At 18.4% G+C, this 19,718-nt stretch overlaps 1 protein-coding gene and 1 non-coding gene across 2 annotated transcripts; one reads left to right on the plus strand and one right to left on the minus strand.

Moving 5' to 3' along the window:
• Positions 1–245: 245 nt before the first annotated feature.
• On the plus strand, positions 246–317 carry Trnad-guc (transfer RNA aspartic acid (anticodon GUC)). The gene has a single exon. It is a non-coding gene; the product is annotated as a tRNA-Asp (tRNA).
• A 1,467-nt stretch (positions 318–1,784) lies between these two features.
• On the minus strand, positions 1,785–15,796 carry LOC135144137 (calcium-binding protein 39-like). Its single transcript, XM_064076130.1, has 11 exons — positions 15,751–15,796; positions 14,937–15,066; positions 14,766–14,823; positions 14,600–14,706; positions 13,266–13,384; positions 11,052–11,157; positions 10,345–10,467; positions 7,764–7,866; positions 5,669–5,881; positions 2,720–2,812; positions 1,785–1,818 (listed from the first exon to the last, which is right to left on the minus strand). The coding sequence occupies exons 2-10, from the start codon at positions 15,045–15,047 to the stop codon at positions 2,730–2,732; spliced, it is 1,023 nt and encodes a 340-aa protein (XP_063932200.1). The 5' UTR covers positions 15,048–15,066; positions 15,751–15,796; the 3' UTR covers positions 1,785–1,818; positions 2,720–2,729.
• Between the last annotated feature and the right edge of the window lie 3,922 nt (positions 15,797–19,718).

The raw sequence follows: 19,718 nt of genomic DNA on the forward strand, positions 1-19,718 counted from the left end.
ATGCATAATGATAGGCGCGCCTAAAGTGAGAGAAAGCTAGTTCACATTAAAACACTTCCATCTGAATTGTTCACTCACAAAATAATATTTCCTAGAAAGATTAATTTTATGTGTAAGCGGGCGAATCAAACCTTTTTAAATATAAGAGCTCAATTTTTGTCTTTACTTTTAATTTTTGTATGCGACCGTTCAAGTAAATTAAATTAAACTATATAGATTATTTTTCAATTTCGCTAACGAGAGCGTCTCTGTTAGTATAGTGGTTAGTACTCCCGCCTGTCACGCGGGCGACCAGGGTTCGATTCCCTGACAGAGAGCTTTCCCTCGTTTTTTTTTTTACCTGTATGATATTTATTATTGTACTTTCTTCTCTACGCTCTTTTTAATTTAGTATTATTTGTGTATTAAACTCTTTAAACAGAAAATAGTAATATTAGATCTACTTTATTCCTGGTATAATACAGTTTTGTGTTAATTGCTCCGACGTATGCCTTCTTTACAAATAACGGTATCTAATTTAAAATATTTTTTTGTTTAGGATTCATTTCTTTTATTCAAATATAAAAGTTTTAGTAATACGTTATCACCAAGTGTATATAGAAAATATGTTATATGTTATGATTGTGTTTATATTATATGCCCCCAAAAAAAATTAAGAGTTTTTTATATTCCGACATAATTTATTGCCTCAACTTATGTAGATTTATGTTGCAAGCTGCAAAAGTTTAAACTTCTACACCACAAATTAATGATGTTTTCTATGCGTGTACTTTTCCAATTTTAAATTTACTTAAGAGGCACTAATTGCAAGTCACTGTGCGACTTAAAAGGAAAAAGTACGTTCTTTTGCTAACTTATACAAAACTACTGCAATAAAGTCAATATTCATAATAAAAACTATTAAAGGGTTTTTTTTAATAATTCATTTATCGGTATTGTTTAAAATTTTTACAGTTGACAAGAGAAATTCATGAATTTCTGAATCTTGAATTAAAATTTTCATTTTTAGGAGACTATCGGACTCTTCATAGAATAATTAAATTTCTATTGACTACATTAAGAGAAAAATATATATATCGTCGGCGTCTAAAGGAGCCTTTCGATTATTATTTTAAATTAATTACCGTTAAACATATTTGTTGTTAATCTATATGTATGATACTTCCACCAACGTTAATTTCCTTCATTTATTACGTTTATAATATAATAACGGTTATTTATAAATTATAAGTATTATAACGTATACTACTAATATTTTCTATTACAGTTTCTTACTTTTATAGAAGCCTTTTAAATTTTCAGTTGCATTAATTACTGTTAAAGATAATGGTTATTAATCTATAAATTTAATAAATCTTTTTACTTGGTTTCATATGTTTTTTCTATTATAAAATAGTAACTGTATTTAAAAGAAAATATGCAAAATGTAACGTGTAATACTATTTTTTTTATTACAATTTTATACTCAAAGAAACCTTCGATTTTTAAACTAAATTAGTTACCGTTAATGCTATTAGTTATTTATCTATAAATATAAAAATCCTTTTACTTTACAGACTTAAAAGTAAACCTCATAATAACTATAATTTAGAAAATTATAAAAATTAAAACGTTTAACAGTATTATTTTCAATGCAACTTCAGACTCGCAAGTAACCTTGTTAACGTAAAAAACGTTATACTTTCATTATAGTATAAGTATGTATACTTTATTAAAAAGTAAAAAGAATTATAAAATATTAATTTTATTTTTAACAAAAATTTTGACAAATTATGAAGTTACTGTGCAGAAATTGTGTCTTTTGCTTCTTGCATTAATCTTTGCCGATTTAAATATATAAAAAATTAGTAAATATAATAAAGGAATCCTTAAAGAAAAAAAGATTAAGATAAAATAATTATAAAAGCAATCAACTATAATAACTTTTTATAACTTTTATATTTCATATATTAAAGAACTGCTTTTCAATACATTTTTTTCTAAAACTTCGAACCTTGACAAAGTAGATTAAATACATTTCATATTATAAGCAAATCTTTTTATTAAAATATCATTAAATATTTATATTCAATTATAAAAAAACTTTCATTAACTTTTTATAGTTATCTGTTATTTTAATTATAAAATTTCATGAAAAGAATATTTTTCTAATTTCATATAAATTTATATTAATTTTAATTGTATTATAATAAGTTTAAGCTTTTTCTTAGTTTTTATATAGATTAGCATTATTATTACTATTATTGAATATAATATTATTGCTTTTTTATATATATTTATACGATATATTTACTTTTCTCTATAAACTTTTTATAAATAACAAGTTAGCATGCAATGGTACAACTTTTGTTACAGTTTTATTATTATTTCACTATATAAAAAAGTTTCTTTTCCTACATTTTTATGTAAACTTTATAAAAAAATTTACAGCTTAATAATTATTACAAAAGCTTGTTCCAGTTTTTATTATAATATAACTTTTATTATTATTATATAAAATTTTTTACCTTAATTATTTATTATACTTTTTATATATAACTTTTTCTACTTATTATTATTATACTTTTTACAGAAAACTTTGTTTTCTTATAATTATTATTACTTTTTTTATAAAACTTTTTCTTTTATATAAAACTTTTCTTCTTATTATTAAGTTTATAATAATAACTTTTTCATATCTTAAAAAAAAAATTAAAAGTTAAAAAGCTTTATTGTTTACATAATTATCCCTACGCACCAGAGGATTCTATTGGCTGAAGCGCTTCAATTTTTTTAATGAGGACTGCTTTTTCTTCGTTAAACTGTTCATCATCTTAAAAAGGTTTTATATATAAAATATTAATAGAACGTTATAAAATAAATATAATAATAAAAAAAAGTTTATAGGAAATATTAAAGTAAATATTAAAATATTTAAAAGAAAATAATTATTCAATAAAATAAATAAAAATATAAAAATTATTTTAAAAATATTAAAAAGATAAAAGAAAATTAAATATTAATATAAATATATATAATAATATTTTTATTAAATAATAATCAATAGTAAAAGTATTTTTCATAAAAACCTTTTAATAAAAAAATAAAATAGAATAAATTTTACTTAGTAATAAGTAAAAAATAATATATATGATATATTTTAAAAAAATATGTAAAAAAAACTTTATATATATATACTAAAATATTTTTAAAAAAAACTATTAACTCAAAATTTACAGACTAGTAAATAATAAATATAAAAAAGTTAAGAAAAAATAATATTTTAATATAATATCTTAAAAAGAGATTTTTAATAATAAAAAATAAATATGATTTTACAAAATAAAAATTATTACTAAAAATAAAAAGTAAAGAAACTTAAATATAATAAAAACTTAAAGAAATAAAAAGAAATAAAAATTAATTTGATATATAAAAAAATATTATATACAATAAAATATTTACTTAAATTTTACATAATATTAATAAAAAGAAAAAATTAATTAAGAAATATTAAAAATAAATAAAATATACAAAAAAGATATTCATAAGAATATATATTATAAAGTAAATAAACATTAAATAAAATTAATAACTTGTGAATATATAATATTAAGTAACTCAACATAAAATATTATATATATACAATAAATATACTTTAGAGGGAAAAAATTCATATATTTATTAATAAGTTTTATAATAAATTAATACTATATAAGAAAAAACAAAAATATATAATAATGAAATTATTATAAAAATAACTTAAAGAAAAAACTCAAATATATAAAATAATGATATTATAAGAAAAATATAATAAAAAGTGATAATTTGATATAAAAAACAATAAATTACTAATTTTTAGTTATTTTCATAAGGAAAACGAAAAAAAAAAAAGCTAAAATCAAAATATTTTAAAAAGTTTCAAACAAAAAAAGAATTCATTAATAACATTCATAAAAAAATGGTAAAAATTAATTAAATAAAAATATTTTTAATGTTCATACAAAAGTTTTGGAAAAAATTATGAAGAAAAATATTTTAGATATTTTGCTTATGAAAAAACTGTAAACAAAAATGAAAGCAAAAATATCTTCACTTCATATTTTTTTTAATACAGAAAACCCCCCAATCATAGTGATGTCATGAAGTACCAAAAACCACGTGACCAACCACGTTAGAAAAAAAATGAACTTTTTATTTTTAGAATTTTTTTTGGTTTTATTTTACTTTTTATTATTTATTCCTATAAAAGTTACACAAGTCAAGAAAATATAAATAAATCATTTCTTTTAATTATTAATACTTCTTTTATTTTTTACTTTCTATTTCTTAATGTTATAAGTATATATATAAATATAATAATTATTTCTACCTTTTGTTTTACTTACTACTAATATCTATTTTAATATGCTTTTTATTATATTTTTATTATAATCAAAAAATATTTAAAGAAATGTATTTCGTATAATAATAATTAATAAAACTTGTCGTTACTTTTTATTAAAATACTTATTATTTAATTTTTTTATTATAAAATAATATATAAAAAGAAAAAGTATTTCTTATAAAAATATATATTTTTACACTTTTTTCTACTGCATTATTATAAATTACTTTTACATAAAAAATATATATAAGTAAATATCATTTTTCTTAATTTCTATGATTAATACTTTTTCTTTTTTACTTTTTAACTTAAAGTTTTTTTTTTGTTTAAGTTTTTATTATAAATTAAAAAAAATATAAATTATAATTATTTTTTACATAAAAAATAATTATTATTTAAGTTTTTTCTAATTTTTTTATATCATCAGAAACTTTCTGGATTATTTTTTGCTAGAATTAAAATATATTAAGTTTATAATAATAGTAATAATCACTTTTGTGTAAATAAATAAATAATAATAATTTTTATCATAATAAATAAATAATACAATTAATAATAATAAAATAAATAATACATTCAATAGTGATGAAAAGTACTTTTATAACAATAATAATAAATGAATAATAAAATATGATAAGAACTATCTCTTTAATAATAATAAATAAATAAATAATACAATTAATAATAATAATAGTTACTTTTATAATAATATTAAATAAAAAGATAATAAAATGTATCACAGTAATAATTACTTTTATAATAAAAATAAATAAAAATATTACAATCAAGAATAAATGTACTTTTATAATAATAATAATTAATTAAAAATAAAATATATAATAATAATCATATTTATAATAACAATATTACAATTATTAATAATAAAAAGTACTTTGGCAGTTATTATAAATAAATAAATAGAATATATATAGTAATAATTATTTCTATAATTATAATAAACAAAGAAATGAAAAAGGATATAACAATATTATAGAGTAATAGCTAATAAAATAATAAAAATAGTTCTTAATAATAAAGAAAATCATATAAAAATATGTATATTTGCAATAATAATAACTTTTATAATAGAAATAAATAACTAAAAATATAACAAAAATATGTAAATATAAAACTATAAACAAAAATAATTACTTTTATATTAATGATAATAATAAATAATATATAATAATAGCTAATAATAAATAATAAAATATATAATAGTAATCATCATTTTATTAATAATTAAGATATAAATAGTAAAATAACAAAAAATAAAAAAGGAATCAATAATAAAAAGTAAACCTGTTCGATCATTTTGAAACTTTTGCAGAAACTCAACAAGTTTTTCTTTATTTTTCAAGAGAATATTCCGGATTTGGGAAGACTTATTCGGATTGGCCACAAAAACTTTGAAAAGGTGAAACGCTTCAAACTGGATATTCCGACTTTTGTTGCGAAGAAGATTCATAATGCGCTTCAAGTTTTCGGCATCATCAATATATTTAAGTAAATTATCTGAAATAATAATAAATAATAAATAATAGAATTAATATGAAGAAATATCAACAATAATAAATGATATTAAATAATATTAATAAAAAAATGTCAATAACAATTATTTTAATAATAATAAAAATATCGATATTAATAAATATAATTATAATAAATAATAATTAATAGTAATAAGAAATATAAGAATAATTAATAACAATAAATATTAATAGAATAATAATTGTTAATAATAAATATAACAAATAATAATATATGAAATCCTCAATAATAATATTAATAAAAATAAGATTGTAATATTTAATAATAAAGTAAATAATAGTAATAATAAATAATAAAATAATAAATATAAAAATTATAATATTGGTAAATAATAGTAATAATATTAATAATAATAATTATGTATAATAATAAATAATAAAATAATAATAGAAATGATATAATAATGATAAATAACGATAAATAATAACAATATATGATGAGCAAAGTAATTAGTATAAATAATAGTAATAATAAAAATAAATATGTTAAATATCAATATTAATAAAAAAAATAATAATAAATAACTTATTAAATACTATGAAAAGTTATAACAATTCAGTAAATAATAACAAATAATAATATAAATAATGATAATTAGTAAATATATATTAAGCGAAGTATTAATAATATATAAATAATAATAAATAATTAGCAAAATAATAATATTATTGATAAATATAAGATTATTAAGAGGAGTTATACATATATAATAATTATAATATATTATAAATAGAAAAAATAAATAGATTTATATTTTTAATGATATTAGCAATATTATAGCAACATGAGAAATAGTAATAATCTATGCATAAGAAAAAAGTAAATATATATAATTAGCAAAATAATAGAATATTATAATAAATATAATAATACAAAGAAATAAACAATAAGAATTAATAATAATCGTTAAATAATAAAAAAAATATTATTTGAAAGTAAATAAATACAATTATCAATAAGTAAAACCATAATAAAAAATAGTATATTAATCTATAAATTTACTAAAAATAAGGCAAAGTTTATAATAAATAAAATAATATTTTTAGTTATAATAATAAGTAAAAATGATAATAAAATTAATATATATAATAATAAGCAAAAGTTTAATAATAATAAGAAATACTAAAAAAAAATATATAGTAATAAGCGAACTATAACAATGTTTCTATAATAAATTAAAAAAGTTTTATGCAAAACTTTAATAATAATAAATATTGATAAAAGTAATAATAATACATAAGAAACCTATTAAATATAAGAGTAAGCAAAGAAAAAACTTTAATAGAAATAATAATTAATAGAAACAAGAAAAATTTTAATAATAATAATAATAAAATTAGTCATAAGTAAAATGATAGTAATAATAATAGCATAGTAATGAATAAAGTTGAAAGGAAAATAATAATGATGAAGAAAAATAGATAAAAATAGTGAAACTATACATAAAGAAAAACATTATTTTATAACAAATTGTAATAATAAAAGTAATAAAAGATTTAATAAAGAAAAACTTTTAGTATTAGTAATATAAAGTATACAAAACGTCAAAAATATTAAAAATAAACATTTTTTGTATAAGCCAAAGAAACTGCTATAAAAATAGTGATAAGAGAAACTTAAAGGAAATGCGCACGTGTGGAAACGACACATGAACTTTGCTATCCAATGAAGAAGTTATTAAATGCTTTCATAAATTACGAGACCCCACGTGCGTAGTGGACCAATGAAGTAGTTAACACGTGGTCTTTGCTAACCAGTTAAAAGTAACCAGGCGCTCTCGTAAATCACATGACTCCACGTGCGTTATGATCCATAATAATAACGTAAAAAGGGTAATCATGTGTACCCATGTGGGTTCTGTCCAATAGTAATTCAGATAAAACTCGCAGGGATTGGCGGCAGAGCACATAATTTTGTGAATCCATCAATCGCTCGTACAATTTAAAAAACTTAATTTTTTTAATGAAAATAAAATAAAAAAATATTAATAAAGGTATAATAATAAAAATAGTAATAAATATTTCTGGTAACTTTCTTTGTATTTGTAGATAAAATTTCAAGTACTTTCATGATGTTGATGTAAAATCATGGATTTATATACAAAATATGAAAATATAATAATAAATTGAAAAGTAGACAAAAAATTATTTTAAAAAAATAGAATATAGAAAGTTTTCTAGATTTAATATTACTTTATTCATGCATTTAAAAACTTTTTACAATAAAGTAAAATGTATACAATAAAATTTTTCTTTTTTATATCAATATATAAATAACTTTATCAAAAAGTATACAAATAAATAATAAATATTATACTAAAATTTACAAACAAAACTTTTTCACTATTTTTATATTATTAGCATTCATAATTTTTTTGTCGTAGGACTTTTATTATTACTGAAATATTTAGTTATTTATATTCTTGTAATATTTATTTATTATTATCTTGATATTATTAAATTGTTATTTACATAACTCATATAAAATTTTAAAAAAATATACTTTTTTTTAACGTTAATATTACAAAAAAACGGAAATAGTAAAACTATTATATTTGTTATAAATACTTCTGTTATTAAATAATTATACTATATATTTTTAAAACTCTTATAAAAAGTAATATAATATAAATGTTCTTACTTATATAAAAAGTTATTTCTCTCACTTTTATTATAATCTTTCTATAACAATTTTTGCTTAACTAAAAAAAATACAAACTTTACAATAAAAAAAAGTATTAAATATATTTAAAAACTTATTTTATAAATATAAAAGTTTTTTTGCCTTATCTTATGAAAACATAAACATTTATATATATAAGTTTAACTTTTATATTCATTTAAAAAATTATATATAATAATAATAAAGAAAATATTATCATATATATGTATTATAATAGTAAAAACTACAATAAAAATTATAATAAATATGGTATTAAAAAAAGTTTACTCTTATTAATATATTAAATAGAAAACTTATCAGTAGAACATTTAAAAAAAATACTGCATACTAAATAGTATCTCATTGGCTACAAATAATTATAAATTATCAATACATAAGATGATTGGTAGAATAGTATTCAAACTAAAACGTATTTAACAACTCAATAATATAATATAATAATAATAAGTAAAATATATATAATAAAAAATAATATAAACATGATATTATTATTACTATATAATAAATTAGTATATGATTGGTTATATATATAATTTGGCATAAAAAATTAAATAAACGTTAAATTCATGTATTATTATTATCATATTATAAATTAGTATCTGATTGGTTTTATAAAGATTTTTTCCAATAAAAAAGTCGATATACGAGTTGTTTTTTTCCCCTTCATAATAAGTATTATTATTACTACTATTCTGAACTCTATCAATAAATTACCCTTATAAATCTAATATTTGATTGGTTCCTTTAATAGTACTAACTAGTCAACAAAGATAAAAGTTAACCAATAAGACGTTATTAATTAAATATTATTTCTGATTATAAATTTCCTATTATTATTATAAAGTGAATAAATAAAAATAATTTAAAGGAAACAATTTTAATAGAATATAAAATTATAATAATAACTTATTATTGTATAAAACTAACAAAAATAATATTCTAACGTAAATATATAATAAATAATAATATAAAAATATAATTTATTAATTTTGCAAATGGTTAATATAAAGATTATATATCGAATAAAATTTTTATAAATTAAAAATTACTTAAAATAAAAAGTTTGTTCTACTATTTTTATTTTTTCTCAAGTTTTTACTTTTTTTAAATAATTTTGCAAATTGTTAATATAAAAAGCATATAATAAGTAATTACTATAAATAAAAAAATAAAAAATATATATATAAAAATAATAAAAGTATTTTTATATAAAATTCTGCAATTGTTTTCCACGTGTTTACTTTTTGTTTTCTATTCTAAATAATTTTTTTTGTATATACTTTCGCAAATTGTTAATCTAAAAATTATATAATAATCAATTTTTATTTAAAAAAAAAAAGTAAAAAAAATTGAAAATATAATATTTTTTTTTAAAAAAAATTCAATTTTTCGTCTCAAGTTTTTACTTTATTTTGAAAATAATTTTTTTTTGTAAAAATTTTGCAAAGTATTAATATAATAATCACATAAAAATAATTTTTATTATTATAAAAATATAATAAAATTTTTTTAATTATCCTAAATTTCTGCAATTTTTTTTTCTAAAATATTTTTTCTTAAGAATTTTATAAACTTTTCTTGTCTACAAACTTTTTTATTAATACATTTCAATTTCTTTATAGTTGTAAGACTTTTTTTTTACAAAAAAATAGTTTCTTTATAACAAATTTTATATTTTCGTAGAAACTTTATAAAAATAAAATATTAATTATTTTTAATAATAATAAATAGTAAATAAGAATAACTTTATCGTATTTTTCGTGTAAAAAGCTTGAAGTAAGTTCTTTATGCTTCAGCAAAAGAGTTTCAAAAGTGGCAAATGCGTCAGAAGCAACATCAAAAGTTGGATTCTCAACGTAATCAAAAAACTAATGAACGTAATAATATATAGTAAATGATAATAACTATAGTAATGAACAATTAAAAAAATATATATATAATAAAACTTTATTAAAAATAATTGGAAATAAAAAGTTTTCAACAAATAATTAATAAATATAATAAATATTAGAATAATAATTATAAGTAAATAATAAATAAACATATATAAATATTTGCAATAACTTTTTAAAATATAATTAAAAAGTTTTTCAGCAAAAAACTAATAAATTGTAATAATAATAATAATTAGTAAAAGTAAAGAATATATATATATATTTAAAGGGTAAATATAAAAATATTTTCTAATATATATTTTTGAGGTATATTAGTAATTAAAAAAGTTTTACAGTAAAAAACTAATAAATTATAATATTTATAATAATAATAATAAGTAAAAATTATAAATAAATATATATAGAGAGAAATAAATAATAAATTTTTACATAAACTTTTCAAAAAATTAAATAAATGAGAGTAAAAAACTAATAAATAATAATAGTAGAAAGTAAGTAATAAATAAAAAACATTTATAAAAACTTTCAAAAAATAATAATAAATAAAGAAGTTTTACTGCAAAAAACTTGTCAGAGTTTAATATTATTTTTGCTAGCGGTTCATAGCGAATACATTCACGTAGAATAAGCCCACAATTACCAGCAACTTCAGTAGATTCGTAACTTTTTTTTAATAAAAATAATATTAGTAAATATTATTAAATTTTATAGAAAAAAAATATTACAATTAAAATTTGATTATTATTAATAATTTTTAATAAAAATTTAAAAAATAATTACTTTTATAACTTTATTATTATTATCATTATTAATTATGAGTACTAAATTTTAGTTAAATAATAATAAACTACTATTGTGTTTACTATGGACATAAATATTTATTAAAATTTTTTTTTTATTAAATATGGGTAAAAAATAATGACAACATTACTATTATAATTTTATTCAAAATAATAAATTTTTAATAAAAAATTAGTAATAAAAATATCACCACTATAATTTAATTATTAATAATAAGTTTTGTTAGTATAAAAATTTTATTTAAAAATTAAAAAAAAATTCTATTACAACTTTATTACTAATAAAAAGAAAATAGTAAATGTTATGCATAACTTTTTATTGAATTGATAATAAGTCAGACTTTTTTTTATTAAAAAAATAAAAAAAATTATTAATACAATCCTGTTATTAATAAAACCTTTAAGTAAAAAAAACAATTTTATTGAAAAAGAACAAAATAATATGAAAATTGTCATAACTTTTATAGTAAATAATAATCATACGAATCTTAAAAATAAAAAATATTTTGTATATTTTATTATTAATAAAATTTTATTATATATTTTTATATTAATATAATAAAAAAAAGAAACTTAATAATAAAATAAAGTCAATACTACTTTTTTTTTACTATAAAAAATATAAAAATACTCTAACCTTAAAATAATAATGAAACTTTTTTTATCAATTCTATTGGTTTAAAAAAAAATAAATACTTTATTTGTAAGTATTAATAAGTTCTTGTAAATTTTTTTTATATATATTTTCACTCACAAAAGTTTATTTTTTTTATTCAAAACTTTACAAATAATAATAAATATTACGTTTTAGTTAAAAAAAATAAGATACCTTTTATTAATAACTTTTTAGTTAAAAGGAAATAAACAAATCATATTTATAGTAACGCATATAAAAAAAATAATTAATTTTATTCAAAACTTTATTGAATATTAATAAATATTAATAATAATAAAAAAATATATAAGAATTTTTTAATTTTTTTTAGTTAAAATATAAATTAATAAATATTATATTTTAGTTAAAAAAAATATAAAAATATTTTTTTGACATAAATTTTTATTAATAATAACTTTTTATCTAAAAATAATATATATACTTATATTCAAACTTTAATAAAAAAAAATATTAAAAAAAAACTTTATAAATAATATTCATAATTTTTTAGAGTAAATATTAAAATTAGTATTTAATAAAAAAATATTAATTATATAATTTGTTATTAAATTTCATAAACTATATACAACTTTTTAACTATTTTTAATTGTTACTTTTGTTATCTTTTTTTTTACTTTAAAGTAAAATTAAATTTATAACGTTTATAATAATTTTTGAAATAAAATTACAATTTTTTTATTATATAAGAAGTTCATAAATTATTTTAAAAAATGTTTTCTAAATAAAAATTTGTTTCAAGTAAAAACAAAATGTTTTTATATTAAAGATATGATTAAAATTTATTTTTCAAATATGAATACTAATTTTTTTAAGTAACGATAAGTAATGGAATTTATATAATAATTTTACAGAAAAAAATTTATATATAAATAGTTTAACAATAATAAATAAAATAAATTATATTTGTGAGTACATAAAAAATGTAAAAGAAAAAAAAGTATTTATTTATATATTAATTATAATTATTTACTTGTTCATTATTATTTTTACTTATTATTTTTATTATTGTCTTACAATCTTATATATATTCATTTTTGTAACGATCATCTCATAGATTTATATTTTATTAATATCATTACTTCCTATTATAGTCTTCTCTTACTTATTTTTATGTTTAATGCTAGTATCTCTTATTTATATCTTTACTTTTAAAAAAAATTTTGAAATCATAAATTTTTTTTATAAAAAATTATTTATAAAGATTTATTTATTTTAATTTATAAAAATAAACAAATAAAATTTGTTTTATATTAAATTAAATTAAATTTTAAAAAATTAATAATAATAAAACGTGCCCCTGAATTAGTAGGAAAAGCAACTGCTCGTTAGCAAGAATGTGCTCCACTGTCGGCTGCCGAACTTCACTGTGCCTTCGTAGCAAATTATTAAAAATTTGTACAGCGTCTTTTCGTGCCTTTCAAAAAAAATTAATAATAGTTTATAAAAATTTTATAAATTCGGAATCATTAGACAAAAAGAATTAAATTTTTGTACAGAAAAGAAAAGGTAGAGTTAAATTTATAATGTTTTAAACTTTTATATTATGCAAAAAAAAAATTAAATTTGAATAGGAAAATAATTTAATTTTATAAGGTTTTAAACTTTTAAAAAAAAGTTTAAATTAAAGATGAAATACTTCTTAAAAAAAATACTATAAACAGTTTTTCTTAAAGTTTATAATAATAAAAAAGTTAATATATAATAAATATTACCAAAAAAGAGCATCTCGATTTTAGTAAATTAAAAAAATTATTGTTTTACATAAAAAAATAATAATTCTAAACTTTTTAATTTAATTATAAACTATATAACTTTAAGAAATATATAAACTTTTAAATTTGATCAAAAAAAAAGAATTTAATTTATACAGAAAATAAAAATTAATTCTATTACAAAGATTTAAATAAAAATAAGATTTTTTTTTACTATAAAAATTCATTTGAAATCTATAAAAGTATTACAAATTATACATATAATTAAAACAGCTGAAAAAATGAAAAATGTTCGAGAAATAAATATTTAAATTATAATTATAACTAAAAAATTAATTCTGTAAATTATTAAAATTTAAAAATTTAAAAAAAAAATTTTAAATTAAATTCATAAAATTTATTATGTAAAAAAAATTATTCATATTAAAATTATAACAAACACATTTATTCTGTATAAAATAAATATTTAAAATTTTAAAATATATATTAAAATTATGAAAAATAAATTTATTCTATAAAAAATCAATACTTAATATTTATAAAAAATATATAAAATTATAACGAAAATTTATTCTCTAAAAACAAAATTTAAAATAAAATATCTATTTAAATTAAATTTAGAACTAAAAAAAATTTATTTCTAAAAATAACAAAAATTATGTTAATACAAAATAAAAATTTAACTATTAGCAAAAATTTAATTATTAAGAATTCTAAAAATATAATTTTGCTAGCTTAAAAAATATAAAGAGTGTAAATTTATATTCATAACTATCACATAACTTTTTTATTAAAAAAGTAGTAATTAAATCTTTTAAAAAAAATTTTAACGTGCAAAAACTTAACTTTTTTTTAAATAAAGCAAAATTAATTTTTATGGTGATTAATTTTTGAATAAATTAATTAAAAAAATATACCTCAAATTCAATGTTTTTTAAGTTTCTTACTAATATTGTTAGTAAATTGGAAGAATAAACTTCGTTGGCAGCTTGCGTAATTGCTATAGCGTTTGGCTTAGTTTCATCTTTTATAATAAACACAATATTTGCTCGGAAAAAATAATCTCGTCAAAAAATAATTTACTATCGCCACATAAAGTAGATTTCAAAGCAGCCAAGTATTTAGAAGCCTCTTCAGAAGCCTTTTTATATTTATAATTATTTTTAAAATGAATATAAACTTAGCATAAATATATTTTAATAATAAATAAAAATTTAAAAAAGAGCATTAAAATTACTAGTATTAAATAATTACCTTTTCTTTTGCTTTGACGCTATCTCCTTTTTCAAGATTTATTAGAGCCTCTTTAATTAATCTCACAATTTCTTGGGGTGATTTTGGTTTGGATTTAAAAATTTTATTCATTTGAAGTACTAAAACATTACTGTGATAGAGGTAGTAATAAATAATATGGTTATCATTTATATATACTTTTAACAAAAAATATTATTAAAATATTTTTATCAATAAATTCGTTAAACGTTGCCAATCTAAGCTTAAAAAATTGTATTAAAAGGCTACTAAATTTAAAAAAATTTATAAAAAAGATTTAAATAGAAGTAAATAGATTAATGAATAATAAAATAAAAACTTCTCTTTCAATAATAATTTAATTATAAAAATTTGAGAAAGTAAGTGGTTCATTTTTAACTTTTTCAATTATTAAATGTTATTTATTAAAAAAAATAAAATATATAAAAAGGGAATGTAGTACATTTCTAAAACTTTGAACTCTTAAAAGTTAAATAATTATTTTATGTTAATGAATTACATAAGTAATTCATTTCCAGGCTTTTATCTCTTAAAAAATATATATTTAGAAAAATTAAAAAAAAAAAGAATATGTGATATATTGTTAGCACTTTGACACCTTTAAGTATTATTTAACTAAAAAAAACTATTAAGTTTATAAGAAAATATAAAACGTTTCTAAAACATAAATTTTTCCATTTTAAAATTAATTGAATGCTTTAAAAAAATGAAGACAATTTAATTTTTCTAAAAAATTAGAATCAAAAAAAGCGAAGGTGGTACATTTATAACACTTTTATCTCTTAAATTATAATACATGAAAAGGGAAAATGTGGTTCAATTCCAAAAAAAAAAACTTTAAGCTAAGTCGCTGCTGGGAAGAGCAGTCAACTTCTATTATCCAAATTTTCAAAATAAAAAAAGGTTAATAAATTAAACTTAATAAAAGTATTTCTTATTGTGGTTTAAGTGAAATGAATTACAAAATAAGAATATAATAGTTTTAAACAATATATTTAAATCAACAAACAATTAAGCGAGGGCGCGAGTTTATCTAAAAATTTCTCTTGAGTTTTCCACGCGAGAAAAAAAATTATAAGAAAACTATTGGAAAAGAAGACTCGGACTTCATGGTTACAATAATACAAATACTTTAAACGTCAGTAGTTATATTATCCCCTTAAGAGTTTAAAGTTTTAATAAAAAAAAGAAATACATTTAAAAAATTTGAAATAAGAATAATAGAAAACCCACTTAAAAAAAAGGGAAAAAAGTAAACAACCACTTCTTTTAATGTTAGCAATAGCACTACACTAAATAAAATAATGAAAATTTATTTCATACTTTGAACGAATATGTATTATCCCGTATTAACTACCCTTCCATAGCTTTAACTCTGCAGATTTAAAACTTTTTTAAAACAACATTTTAATTAGACTTGAATTGATAAGTTTTGTTCAATACCACTGTGCAACCTACTTCAATAAGTAAAAGTTGCTGTATTTATATACACTTTAAGCCTTCAATTTATAAAAAAAATTTAAGCTGCTGAAGAATAAAATACATCCATCCTTTAGCTTTTATATAAGCAACGCATTTAGTAAGAAAAGGTGCATGGTTTTAAAACTTGGCAAAAACACTTAGTTGTAACATGTTACTGATCGTACGTATAGTAGAATTATGATCAATTCATATTATTGCTAAACAAATTTCAAAAGCAAGATTCATTTTATCTCCATGACTAATAAGTAGAGTTTTTTTTTTAAAAAAGGGAATAATGAAACTCTATTCCCGATATTCTCGTTTTAAAAAGAGTAAGAGTGCTCCTCACTAAGCTTTGTTTGCAAACCCGCTACCAGATTGAGCTTGTTAAGGTTTCAGAGTTTTAATAAGTAAACTAAGAAGAATAAGTCCTCATTCAGTAAAGTTCTTTTTTTATAGACTTTATCGATTTTTTTGCATAAAATTTACAGACATACTCGGTAGTGAAAGTGAAAAATATTTTTTAAAAATAAATACAAATTAAATAGTAAGTGCTTGAAGCTATATAAGTTTTACTATCGTTAAGAAGCTTCAGTCAGTAAATTTGGAAAAACTAAAGATTGCGTTACCTTGCTGATTGTCATCCCAAATATTTAACTTCAAGCAAACCAAATAGGGACAGCTATAAGAAAAGTTTTTTAGGCTATCTTTCACCCCATTTTGCTAGAACAAGAACCAGAAGGTAAGTGCACTTAAATACTATCTCACCCTATCCTTATATTAAAAAAATAAATAGTGACTACCCAAAGTTTTTAAAAAAAAATAAAGATGAGGTACACCTGAACTGAAAAAATCGAGCTAGCTCACACTTGTATTAAAATAATATTTAACATAAAATAGCCCAAAACATGTAAATTAACAGTTAGCTGTGTTTGATTAAATTTTTTGCATAAACGTTTGTTTTAATAAAGTTGCTTTCATTTTTATTAGACTTAAATTTGTAATATCTGCTTAATCTGTAACTCTTTTAAGTCATGAACATTACTTGATGTATGCTATCTCTTAGATAAGTATTGCGTAGACAACTTCCACAAGCAAACTGCACAAACCCACCCGAGTACCTAAAAAGGGGTTATCATTTCTTTATTTATAACTTTTAAACTGTTTAAATAATATAGTTCAATCGCTATAACAGTATTCACAAAATCTTGGTCTAATAACCCTCTACTGCACTTTTGGCTATGAGACTAATCCTAATATTCTTAACTGTTTATGTTTATTGGTCTCCTCTTCAGACTCCCTTTTCCGGCTAAAAAATAATATATAAAAATGAAGATATTTTCAAACTAGACATGTTTCTTTTGAAAACTGCTATTCGAGCACAATATTTGTTTGTGGTACATGAGCTTACTAATGAACGAGCACTGAAAGGGCGCACCCTGTCACTGCCCAATGATGCTCATATTATTATATTTTCAGAATAAGGGACAGAGCTAAAGGCTGGAAAAAATTGTAGGAAAGGATAGTCCCTAATTTTTTTTCTCTAAAGAGGATACAAAATAATAAGAAACTTATCAAAAAAAACCATTAGAATCTTTAGAAATATCTGTTAGTCCGGGCAACTATTCAACAGAGATGCAAACACTCACAAAAAAAATATTTTTAAAACAGGATTTTAAAACTTGATCGAATTTACGCCCTAATCTCCAATTGAAATAAGGCAATAAAATTCTAAACCAATAAGTGATAGCCATTAAAACCCCAAGTTTTTACTATTTACTGCGATATAAAGATTTAATGAAGAGACTCGGGTGATTTAATATTTTATTATATTTACTAAAATTATTATCTTGTTCGCATAATAATCTTTACTTACTTATTTATAATTTTAGCTTATTTTATTTTAGTACTATTGATAACATATATATATAATAGCATTAAGGAAAAGATTCCAGTTCATAAGTTTAAACGCATATTACCATTTTTAGACAATTTTACGTTTATTATTGACTATTTTATTGCTCAGTTGTTAGTATATAATGAAGGTTCACGAAAAATAAACTGGCAGTCGTGTTAATTTTTTTAGTGCTTTTTTGTTTTAATCACATCTATACATCTATATATATATATATATACATTTGTTTATAATTAATTTTAAAGGGCTTAAAGATTTAGATACCGGTCGGTAAAGGATTAAATAACCTAACAAATAACGCTCTATTTTCCCATCTTCCTCGCAATATTAGTTTTTGTTTTATTTTAAAGACAGAGGTTTCGGAGGATTTACGTAAGTTATTAGCAAATAAGAGAATTTTATACCAACTAAGAAAAAGGAGAACAGTTAGCTTAAAAAAAATCTACAGAAAATAAAATTTGCCTAATTTTAAACAAAAATGCAAACTTTCACTGATAATAGCAAAACTATTAGTAAAAAGTACGCTATGTTCCAATAAAGAAAAAAAAAAATAGTAATATATCTTTCAGGTATAGTAGTAACAAAGTTATAGATAGTAATAGGAACACTAAAACCCATGAGGAGTTATTAAATTGTTCTAGTAGAGACAGAAATAACTTTTCAATATCCCAAGAGCAAGCTAAATGTACTTCGCTAAAATTAGAAGTATTGCAGTTGAAAGGAAAACTGAAGAATCCCTTTGACCTCGTATATATTTAAAAGGAGTCAGTAGGGCAAAAGTAAAAAGCTATTCTATTTTTTCAGATAATGTGATTTAGTGGCTTACTTTTGTATAATTGCCATAACCATATAGGGCTTCAAGATACTCTGAGACAGTAAAGGTTTGTCGCTACCAACCCGCATCGAGATCTATCAAACAGCTCGTAATGATGGCCTTCCTCTTTTTATTATCGATATTGAAAGGACCTTCGCGAAGAGTGATTCTTAACAAGCTGCTGAATGACTAATAACAAACATTTAAACAAATAGTAGTGAACTTTTAATTAATAAAGCACGAGCAAAAACACAACTTCTTCTGCCTTTACAAACAAGAAAATTTTAGAATATTTATTTTGAATTTCATGCCGTGAAAAAAGAGCACCTCCTATCCCGACTTCACGTGGGTTCATTTAAAGAATGAGTGAAAGCTTACAAACACAAATCTTTACAATTCTAACTAAGGAGAATTACTGCTCTTGCCCTATTTTTAACCTTTACTATATTTTGCAAACAGGGTAAAGGTTCCACTAGTATTGCCCCATTTGTAATGTACCAATAATTTAATAAATTGTCCTTATCGGTTTTCTTCACTTGTTCATTTTGCTTCTAACTGTTCCTTTCACATTAAT

The sequence above is a fragment of the Zophobas morio genome, unplaced genomic scaffold (genome assembly GCF_036711695.1).
Source record: "Zophobas morio isolate AGI-343-1 ecotype UQ-CSIRO unplaced genomic scaffold, CSIRO_AGI_Zmor_V1 ptg000083l, whole genome shotgun sequence".
Lineage (NCBI taxonomy): Eukaryota > Metazoa > Arthropoda > Insecta > Coleoptera > Tenebrionidae > Zophobas > Zophobas morio.